At 47.0% G+C, this 10,004-nt stretch overlaps 2 protein-coding genes across 2 annotated transcripts; both read right to left on the reverse strand.

The window, feature by feature from the left end:
- Positions 1–1,978: 1,978 nt before the first annotated feature.
- Positions 1,979–4,989, reverse strand: LOC129592985 (transmembrane protease serine 9-like). Its single transcript, XM_055489162.1, has 6 exons — positions 4,841–4,989; positions 4,143–4,532; positions 3,851–3,983; positions 3,166–3,589; positions 3,024–3,103; positions 1,979–2,741 (listed from the first exon to the last, which is right to left on the reverse strand). Exons 1-6 carry the CDS (start codon positions 4,896–4,898, stop codon positions 2,174–2,176), a joined length of 1,653 nt encoding a protein of 550 aa, XP_055345137.1. The 5' UTR covers positions 4,899–4,989; the 3' UTR covers positions 1,979–2,173.
- A 1,784-nt stretch (positions 4,990–6,773) lies between these two features.
- Positions 6,774–8,200, reverse strand: LOC129593034 (uncharacterized). The gene is made up of 4 exons (XM_055489217.1): positions 8,157–8,200; positions 7,822–8,093; positions 7,504–7,615; positions 6,774–6,914 (listed from the first exon to the last, which is right to left on the reverse strand). Exons 1-4 carry the CDS (start codon positions 8,196–8,198, stop codon positions 6,897–6,899), a joined length of 444 nt encoding a protein of 147 aa, XP_055345192.1. The 5' UTR covers positions 8,199–8,200; the 3' UTR covers positions 6,774–6,896.
- Between the last annotated feature and the right edge of the window lie 1,804 nt (positions 8,201–10,004).

The raw sequence follows: 10,004 nt of genomic DNA on the forward strand, positions 1-10,004 counted from the left end.
CCAGTGTGAAACTGCCGCCGGTCAACCGGGAACCACGCATCGGTACGGTGCTGCACACCGTTGGGTGGCCACCGAGAGGAGAAAGAGTGTATGGTTGGCTTTGGAGAACCTTTGTGAAGGTCGTGGATCGTGCTGAGTGCCGGCGTCGTGTAGGACCGGGAGCCAGGCTGATTCCAGTTGCTGCCCACCAAATATGCTTCAAAAACGAAGCCTCAAGCGTTTGTAGTGTACGCTCTGACTTGGAAGAATAATGCGTGAAGGTGGCAGACAATAACAGTGCGATTTTTTCTGTGTAGATCGACAGCGGCAATCCGGTAGTAAATCGTCAGGGCGGCCGGGATTATTTGATCGGCTTGACCAGCGACAGTTCTTGAAGGTGCTTAAACGCCACCGCTTTGCGATAGACACAGCATAAGCCGCTCTACTTTCTGCAGTCTGTATGATGTTCTTTATTTTTACATATTTTTTTCTTGAGTAGTTTGGAACCGGTCGCTGGTTTATTGACCAATTCCCTTACTGTCCTTTGCGAATGTAACCTTTCGCTGATACAGGTGCAATGAGACCACAGCGGAGGCCTTTACAAAGGTCAGTTTCTATGCGGACTGGATCCAGCACGTGGTTAGCGGTTTCACGGCCAGCCTTCGTGACGACGCGTGTACAGTAGGTGATCTACATGAGGTGCACAGGATAATTATTACGACACATGGAATGGTACCATCAAGGAACGCCACTGACACCTACTGGATGCAAGAGTACGGCTAAGTTAAAATATCCTGCTGTTGTACGCTGTGCAGTAATCAGCGCCATTATTAACAAACATCTCTTAATTTTTCAACACACGTTTAGTAGTTGTTTTCTGTTGGCTATAGGCTATAGCTAATAAAATGGTTTGTTGAATAAATCTAACAAGAAATGGCACGGTATGGCACATTGCTACGTAAGAAATAAACTGAAAGAGCCAAAAACTGAGATCCACAGTTCAACTATCCGGTACGCACTGTACACCCAGAAAAAGTGTTACTGAAGTTCCTTTGCGCTCTTGATTAACCAAACATTAAGCAAGCCGTAAGCGTTATATCCGCTAGAAAATCCGTTCCGCCGGAAATGACGTCACCATCTAAACCTAAACCGCAAATAGTTACATCGACGAGGCTTCTGCGGATCGATATAATCTTAGGTTGGAGAGGGTCGTAAGAAAATGTTATAACGTAATTTCTTAATGGTATTTCGGAATGAAACGTCCAGTTTACCGGGGTCACGTGGAGTGAGCATGCAATGCGTGCTCTGCCTCTATCCTCGTTAATACTCATCCGTCGACAAAAACGTCCTTTTAGCGGAAACTGAGCCCTTCGCGTCAGTTTTTTTAACGGGAAGCGGGATCTTGATGCCGATCGCTAACATATAAAGTTTATTGGGAAAACACGATGTTCGTTAGTCCGACGTTGGCTGATCCGCACTTTATACCGTGCGGTTCAACTAATGAGCATCAACCGTTGTGTGTTACACATCTGTTGGTCCAATAGCGTGTGTAACGATAAGTTGAGCGATCAGTTCTCTGAACCGTAAAGTGCACGTAAGTCGAAGTGACCAATTTGCGAGCGGAATCGAATTAACGATGAATACATACATCGCATTTTCTTACGTTAATGCCGTGAATACGTACATCCCGTTTTCGTACGTTAAAACGGCGGAGAAGCCGCCGTTTTCTTACGTTAATGCCGTGTTACGGTTTCGTGATTTTGATGTCGTGCCGCTTGTGTTATTAGCAACGACCAACGACTTAGCGGAGTAAAGCTTGGGAACGGTTCGGTGTTTGACGGAGTGAAGGGTTAAGCGAAATAGTCGCAGATGATCGGATGTTGCCGATTTAAACACTGTCCAAGAAAATTCAAGGAGAAGTCAGTGATTATTTACTCAAGACGTCGCGTTTTACTGCTTCCTCAGTTACGGTATCACACCGGCATGATGCAACACAACTAAATATGATTTACCGTTTAATTTCAGCGATAACGTTTACTTTTTCATACAAAGTACCAACAAGGCGCATAAACAGTCACTCACCTAAGTGAAAAGTCATGTCGACAACAATCATTTGTTGCAAAAAAGCTACCGATAAAATTTCGAAAAAAGCCAGTCATACGGAATCACAGGAACGTATTCACTTTATTATCATTTAGCCGTACTGATCATAGTCAGCATTCGACGTAGTACTCGGTGGCGTAGTCGACGCCGACAGCGCGCTCTTGGGACAATACCGTCGGCCTTCGTAATTAAAACACTGCGCCTCCTCGCCAGTGGAATACAGTCCCATAAATCCGCTGCGACTACAGCGGATACCGCGCCCCGTGAAGCGGCAGCGTGTCCCACCGGAAGTCGTACCGCGGCCGCTACACATGAGACCCATCTCCCTGCCCCACATCCCCATCCCTGCGCCCGGCATCCGCTGGCAGCTGCCGGTGGGCGCACCCGGTAGGACGATCACCACGGCGATTCCACCAGGTCCCCATCCGGCATCACAGCCACTGTTACAGGGAGGCGGTCCAGGAGCTGGGAATTCGGGAATCGGGACGGGGGCAACGGGCGGCGGCGGGGGGTTGATTGGTGCGGGTGCCGGAGCGGGGCCGACTGGTGGGGGTGCCGGAGCGGCAGGCGGCGCTGGTTGTTGGCCTTTGGCGACCCTGTCGATCCAGTCGGAGAAGGCGCTGACCCGGGTAAAGAAGGCAGCTGAGCCCAGAGTGCATCTGCAAAGCAAACGTCAGGCCTACAGGGTGTTTCCGCTAAAGGTATCTTAGGTTTACAAGAGTTTTTAGGCTTCTTAACGTTCCTTTTCAAGTTTTCTTAGGTTATTCCCTCGGTTACTTGTTTCTTAGGCTCATTTTTAGTTTTCTCAAATTATGGTTAGGTTTTCTTCGGTTATTTAGGTTTCTTGTCCACAAAGATCACTGGTACGCCGGTTACGATCACAACGATTTAGGTACCATTATATAGATATTATGCAAAGTCTGCATTACTCGTTGTCTCACCCCCGAGTTCCATAACTCGTCAGTCCAACCAAGAAATCTCCTGCTGGGAAGCGATTAATGAGGGGACCCCCACTATCACCCTGTGCAACAGTATCAGCGGTGAGAACGAACCCAGTCAGAACAGCGATAATAGTGTTGATACCTGGCAGGTTCCCGCCTTCTCGTTCTCCGTACAGATTTGAGTGTCCGGAATGGGATTTCTTGAGTCCCGCCCCATTTTCTGCGCACAGACCGCGTGGTCGGCGACCTTCAGTGTTGCCTTCATCAGGTCGTCGGACGCGGGGCCACCCTGCGGGCCCTGCTTCATGGTGCCCCAGCCGGCGGCGACGAGCGGCCGCCCGGTATCCGGTTTGCGGTCGGGCGGAGGTAGTTTGACGCTGGTGACTTTGGGGTCGCTGATGCTGCGGGCCAGACGCAAGACGGCGATGTCTTTCACGATCGCTTCTTCGTTCCACTGCGGATGGACGAAGACCTGGCTGACCGGGATGATGTTGGCCGGGGTGGCGGCCGATAGCTTGTGAACGCCCACGACGACGCTGAGTATCGATGTCGGATAGGTTACTCCACTAAAAAGCGTCGATCTATTAATTTTAGTCTTTAGCAATGAACAAAGAGCCGTATTCGGAGTTTTGTGGAACTGGAAAGATATTAGAAATTTACGCCACGCTTTTAGAGGCGATCGGTAAAAATCGATGTCCATATCTATTGACGTCCGATAGCGTTCGGTTCGCTAAGGGTCAAGCGAAAGCAACAGCCAACGGTTGCAGTCCGCGGAACGCGGCTTACCAGAACGCTATCAATCGGCAATGCGCGGACGAGATTCTTACTTTTTGTTGACGCAGTGCGCGGCGGTGATGATTGTCCTGCGATCCTCCAGTACCGAGCCGCCGCAGTGATGCCCGCCGTCTTTGCGCAGACTGACGATGAAGTTGAACTCATTGTCCGGCACCCGTTCACCATCTGCAATCATGAACGATTTGTACCCACACGGACAAGGAAACTGCCACGTGGTGAGATACAGCATCGTTATACGAAAATACATTGTTTTCATGAACGCAACCGTACTGCATTGATGTCTGAAGTGGCAAGAGCTGGAAAAGACCGTATAGACGCACGTACCGATAATCATCACGACACTCTTGATCTCCCCGTAATCCGGCACCTTTTCAAATTGCTGAACGGGTGATGGTGCCACGTCGTAATCGCTGCTTCCCGCGCTCTGGGTCAGATCGGGATAATCGTCCGCCGCTGCCTGTTGAGTTTTAGACGAGGGCAACGAGGCGGCAGATGCTGTTTCGGTGGGATAATCAGCGGAAAGTAGAGTGCCGATGGACGCTGCCGGTGCCGGTAAGTCGGGATACTCTGGCGAAATCAGGCTGCTGGTGCCCGCTGCGCCCTCCGCTGACATGGTCACGGCTGGACCGACATCCACGAACTCCATGTCGTCGGCTCCGGTCGACATGACGCTGTCACCGCTACCGGGGCCGTAGTCATCTTCAATCAGTCCGCCTGCAGTGACACAACACTAAAATTTAGTCAGTCCGATGAACCGGTTTCTTCTCATGCGCACTGGAATATCGCTGCTCACTGAGACGGTTTTGCGGCCTTAATTTCTATGAACTGGTGGCATTTGACGCAGTTCTTATATCATCAAATATCAAATTAACAGCGTTATTAAATGTTATTATAAAGTATAAACTATAAACTCGAATATGGTAGTCATTCGCCAGTTGCCGGAAGAGTCCGTAGTTCTTCATTCCATTCCGGCTTTGAGAAACCAAATAAAGAAACTGTGCTTTAAGCAGGCATTTGCTTACCGAAGCACCCGACGATAGTGAAGCACCACACAAAACACAGCACAGACTTCAGTCCCATGTTTTGCGTGAAGACGCAGAAGTAAACCGCTACCAACAACTTAACTAGATGATCTACCGCCGTAGCGTTGTCTTATATGGGAAAGAATGTTATATTCTGAATAATCCAATGTCGACTGCTGACGATTGCTCTTCAAGGAACGACGCTTCCGCCATCCGCATAATTATCGGCGTCATTCTCTCGGAAATTCTACAGCTCCATTGGCTTTGGTTTGACTGTGGACACGCTGACAAATCAGTCCGACGCACCATGTGTGCGCGTGATTCAGCCGAAACGCGTCATTTCCCGGTTTTGACACGCATTACGACTCTAGCGGTTTCCCCTGTGACGAGTATCCGTAAGAAGACGATGGCGATCAGTTAACATCACGCGATTCTTATCGGCGGTTAGAACACACAAAAGCGTCTTTATTACCAAAAGCGTCTCGATCAACCGCACCGAACGGTTCGATCAGTCGTTCTAAATTTTAACCATGGCGCGAATTTTTCGGATAATTTCCTCGTTGGGACTGCTGTGTCTGGGTAATCTATCGCACGAGCTCTCAGAGTTTCTCACTGCCAGCTATGATCCAGAATTCCAGATTATGGTGGCAGGCGTAGCCGCGTATAATACGTTCGGCGTTATTCCCGTGTACTGGCGAGTTTTGGCCCAAAAAACTTTAAATTTCGACAACCAATAATAAGTAACATATGTCTTTATGTCATTAATGACACAATGAAAAACCGGCCTGCACATTGGGCAACTAGTTACATGTGATAAAGGAGCGAGCTGCCGTATCTGATGTCATTAAATCATTAATGACACAATGGCGGGCCGGACCGGGACAACAACTACACGATATAAAGGAGCAAGCTGTCGTCTCTGGTGTCATTATGTCAGTAATGACATAACGACTGGATACTATCAAAGGTCACCCGGGTAAGTGCCGCACTGATCCCAGAACAACTGGCCGCAAATGTTGTCATTGTGTCATTAGTGACATGATGACAAATGCACAAGTACTGCTAGTGGTCAGACTGGTATCTGCAATACGCAGGTACCCGCGATAGCTGATGTCACTACGTCATTAGTGACAAAATGACAAAGTGACCACATGCAGGTCTGCGCTGCATCTCGCATGTTGAGCCGTGTCACTAATGACATGTAATCTCGTCAATAATGACTAGTGCAATCTAGTGCTTCCGCGATATGAAAAATGAATCCTATCCACTAATTTAATCTCAAAACAAATAACCAACTGTTAATAAAAATTTTTGGCAGCAAGCGCACCTCCGTAGAAAATCCCTGTTGATGCAGAGAATCGGCGCACCGGAAGGAACCAAACCGCCGGCATTAGACTTTCTCTCACATCCGTCGTAGATGAATCCAATTAACTCCATGTAAGCTTTATGCTGGGTTTTCAGAAGACTATTTCTGATAGTTGGCAAAGTGCTGTCTTTGCACCGTTTGGAATACTCGTGGATGGTAATCGTATAGTAGCTGAAGGGCATGTTGGAGCTGCCGTCAGAACCCTTCGTTGCTGCGGCGAGTTGCGCCATTGCCGTCTTGCCAGTATTACGCGGTCCGACGAAAACTGGCGTCGGCACGCCATCGTGACCCAGAACCTTTGCAATGTACAGCGGTCTAAGTAAGTGCTATATTCGTTTGACCTGCAACATCTCTGTCCTATTGCTAACTTGTCGGTATCCAAAAGTTACCGGGACTGTATTCTTACCAACAGCTGCGAAAAATGTCACCATAGTCTGGATTCCTATTGCCTCTAGGAGGTCTTCGGTGAAGGTGTTGGCAGTTCGTTCTCGAGAAATCATGACCTCCGGGAGATCGACAAGCGAGGTATTATAATAACCGGCTTCTTCTAAAGATACAGGACGAAAAATGCGCTTGCTTTTGTCGAAAATGTGGGCCAGTTGACAGTTCCAAATGAATACTTGATCCGCTTGCAAAACGGATTGGTTTTGAATTCCGATGCGGTTCCAGTGCAACTTAAGCGATCTACCTTCATCGTTTGATACTTCCCTGAACAAAAACTCACCAAATACAACATCAAACGTTGCGTCAACAAGCGTCGCATATGTCAGATAATGCCAGGGCCGTAGCGAGTTCCGTGGGATGGGGTAGGCGCAATTTGGCTGCGCCATTTGCGCCCGCTTCGAAGGTCAGTCTGAGCCCACTGCGCCCATAAATTTCGAAGCCTGCGCCCGTTGCGCCCGTATAAAGAGGCCGCGCTTTACTACTTAAATTAATATAAAATATAGTTTAATTATTATAGCTCCTGATCGCCGTAGCTCAGACCAAGGCACATCGGCCAAATTCCACTCTGCGCCACGGGCGCATGGCCAGTGGCGCCCGCTGCGCCCTTTGAAAAATCCAGAAATTTTGCGCCCGCGCGCCTGTGCGCCAGTTTCGGGCGCAAATATTAGTCAAAAGTTGGCCGAGGAGGGGTAGGCGCGCGCCAGTGCGCCTATACCCTCGCTACGGCCCTATGATAATGCTACATTTACGCAGTGCATTATGATTGCGTCTACATCTTGTAATAATATAGCTAACAAATGAATACTCATCGCTCAAATGTGTCGAATTTCAGTGTTATGTATTCTTTCCATACGTCAAAGTCCTTTCTAAAAAAGGAAATGGTTTGGCCTTTATCCCCGGAATGGATCCTGGCTTTTTCGTAAGCAGATTTGTCCAGTTTCTTTTCAGCTGGCACGAAAAATTCACTATATAACAGCCGAAGGAAAACAAAAAAAATTAAGCGGTGACCTTTCAAATGATTCTGCTCACAGCGATACAAAATGCGCGGTACTTGTGTATGTTGGCTTTCTAATATTTTTAATCTTGTACCATAAAATATTTGGGGTTTTTTGTTATAATATTTAGCAGTTGAAAATTGCTGCAGCCATCTCATTCATAGCTATACACATACCAGGATTTGCGTAAGTCTCCAGCTTTCCACTGCCACTGTACAGCAAAGGCCACGGTTACATTGTCTTTGACTTTTTCTCTCTTCAGTGGGCTGCTACAACCGCTTGTTAGTCGTGTTCGCTCGTCCGCATGCGCATCTTGCTTCTCAACTATCCGGTACTTGAGGCTGATTACACCTATATAGTAAATTGATCTGTACTGCTCGTCGGAGTTACGTGGGGAGTAATACGTCTTAAGTTCGCGCAGGTCTCCATTAAACCGGAATCGGGTGGGCTGAGAAAAGGTCAACATATTCAGGACAGTTGTGAAGCAGCAAGTCACTTAATTGTATCTTACCAATAAAAATGGATTTACAACGACTTCCCCTACAGCTTGCATTCGTAAAATATGACACTCGACGAGAAATGCAGGTTCGCGGAAAAAATCGCGAATTAGTAATTACACTAGAAATACTTATTTTCTGTTTGCTTTTGCACTACTGAGAACGCATGTTGAACATGTATTCCGTAACTAAGTAACTAAGCACTGTAAGTACTAATAAAATTAACAAGAAACGTCTTGAAAAATCAAAACAAATAATAATAAGATAGCATGAATATAACTGGTACAATTTAAGCATGCACGGTAATAAAAATTAATTTTAGTAAAACCGAAATACCTGTAACTCGTCAGTTTCTTGCAGAATCGATTCGTCTGTCCGAGCAAGTTTTTTTCCTCTCTGCAATAAAAATCCAAAAAAACTGCACATGACAAGAAAAAAAGTGCCATTACTTAAAGATAGAGTATGCAAAATACATAATAAGCACAATAATTTTACCACTGGGAGATCAAAATCGAGGGTCGAGTTTAGGACAACTTCAGTCGCTTCTTTTGCAGTGGGGTTGATAACGTCCGGCGCCTCCGCATTATTTTTCGGTCTTGTTTGGCCAGACCGCAACGAGCGTGTCGAATGATTGACAGTTTTTTTCGAACGTGGGTTTTTCGGAGGCATACAGTAATTAACGATTACAAAAATTATTAAGGCCAACTAAACATCTGCCAAAAATGCAGTACCTGACTTGTGCACATGCAAGAAGTCAACCAGTTTTGGTCAGTTTTGGTGAAGATTTGAGTTTGAATGCGCAACAGCGCATTCTGTTTGTCGGTTTGGTTACAGAGAAAAAGACATTTGCAAGCGCAGTGCGCGGCAGGATACGAGTGCTCTGGTACGAGTACAACAGCTGTAACGATTTCTGGCGCTGCTTGTCATTAATGACAGAATGACCTGATCTACAGTATCTATGTATTTCAGGTGTTGACCTTGCGCTACCGGTAAACATTGGAAAATTAGCATTTTTGTCATTACTGACAAAATGACGCCAGCTAAATAGGTGCCAGAAGGTTGTTTTGGTAAAAATGTCATTATTGTCACTTTGTCATTAATGACCAAATGACACCGTTAAGATTCTTGGTTTACCATGGGTGAACTGTGGTATTTGCTGAAAATGCTAACTGTTGTCATTAATGACGAAATGACATCGTTTAGTCTTGTGCTTCACCAAGGGTGATCGGCAGTTTATCCAAAAATACTATAGTTGTCATTAATGACAATATGACAACAACTAGGCACCCGTCATGGCCCACCGCTAGATAGCAGTACATCCAGTATTAGTAATGTCATTAATGACTTAATGACACTTTTTGACCATCTAAAGACTCCCCGATGCCTTTTGGGCCATAACAAGCCAGTGGTGAAATAAAATAGCATTTGGGCCAATACTCGCCAAGCCTCTTATTCCCAACTAGGCAACCGGACCACCTGCTGTCGCACCACCGGTCACCGCGCCACCGCCCTCTCGGCCACCAGCAGCCACCGGCGCCCCCTCCGTTAAAGGTTAGTCAAGTACCATTAGAAATTTCCACAACACCGTTAATTGATACGCTATCTTTGCACACAGAACCCGCAGATTACGCGGTGAAACCGTTCATGGTCTGTCTCAGCGAGGATTACGGGCATTTTTGCGGCGGGATCCTTCTCACGCCGACACATGTTCTTGACCGCCGCCCGCTGCTTTACAGAGTACGGTCTAAAATAATTTTCAAATAAAATGGTAGATGCTTCTCGTCGACGCCTCCTGCCCAAACATCCGCGTCCCTGTTTGAACGCGGTTGATGCGCGGTGTTTACTGATATACTGAGCAAAGT

Source organism: Paramacrobiotus metropolitanus, unplaced genomic scaffold, assembly GCF_019649055.1.
Source record: "Paramacrobiotus metropolitanus isolate TYO unplaced genomic scaffold, Prichtersi_v1.0 Parri_scaffold0000058, whole genome shotgun sequence".
NCBI lineage: Eukaryota > Metazoa > Tardigrada > Eutardigrada > Parachela > Macrobiotidae > Paramacrobiotus > Paramacrobiotus metropolitanus.

Bases quoted from the DNA above. Each gene is read 5' to 3' on its own strand.
- LOC129592985 (XM_055489162.1), bottom strand. From the start codon at position 4,898: ATGGGACTGAAGTCTGTGCTGTGTTTTGTGTGGTGCTTCACTATCGTC. The intron at 3,984-4,142 runs GTACGTGCGTCT...TCATGATTGCAG, and splicing joins GAGTGTCGTGATGATTATCG to ATGGTGAACGGGTGCCGGAC. The intron at 3,590-3,850 runs GTAAGAATCTCG...GACGCTTTTTAG, and splicing joins GCGCACTGCGTCAACAAAAA to TGGAGTAACCTATCCGACAT.
- LOC129593034 (XM_055489217.1), bottom strand. From the start codon at position 8,198: ATGCAAGCTGTAGGGGAAGTCGTTGTAAATCCATTTTTATTG. The intron at 8,094-8,156 runs GTAAGATACAAT...ACCTTTTCTCAG, and splicing joins TTGTAAATCCATTTTTATTG to CCCACCCGATTCCGGTTTAA. The intron at 7,616-7,821 runs GTATGTGTATAG...GCTGTTATATAG, and splicing joins GGAGACTTACGCAAATCCTG to TGAATTTTTCGTGCCAGCTG.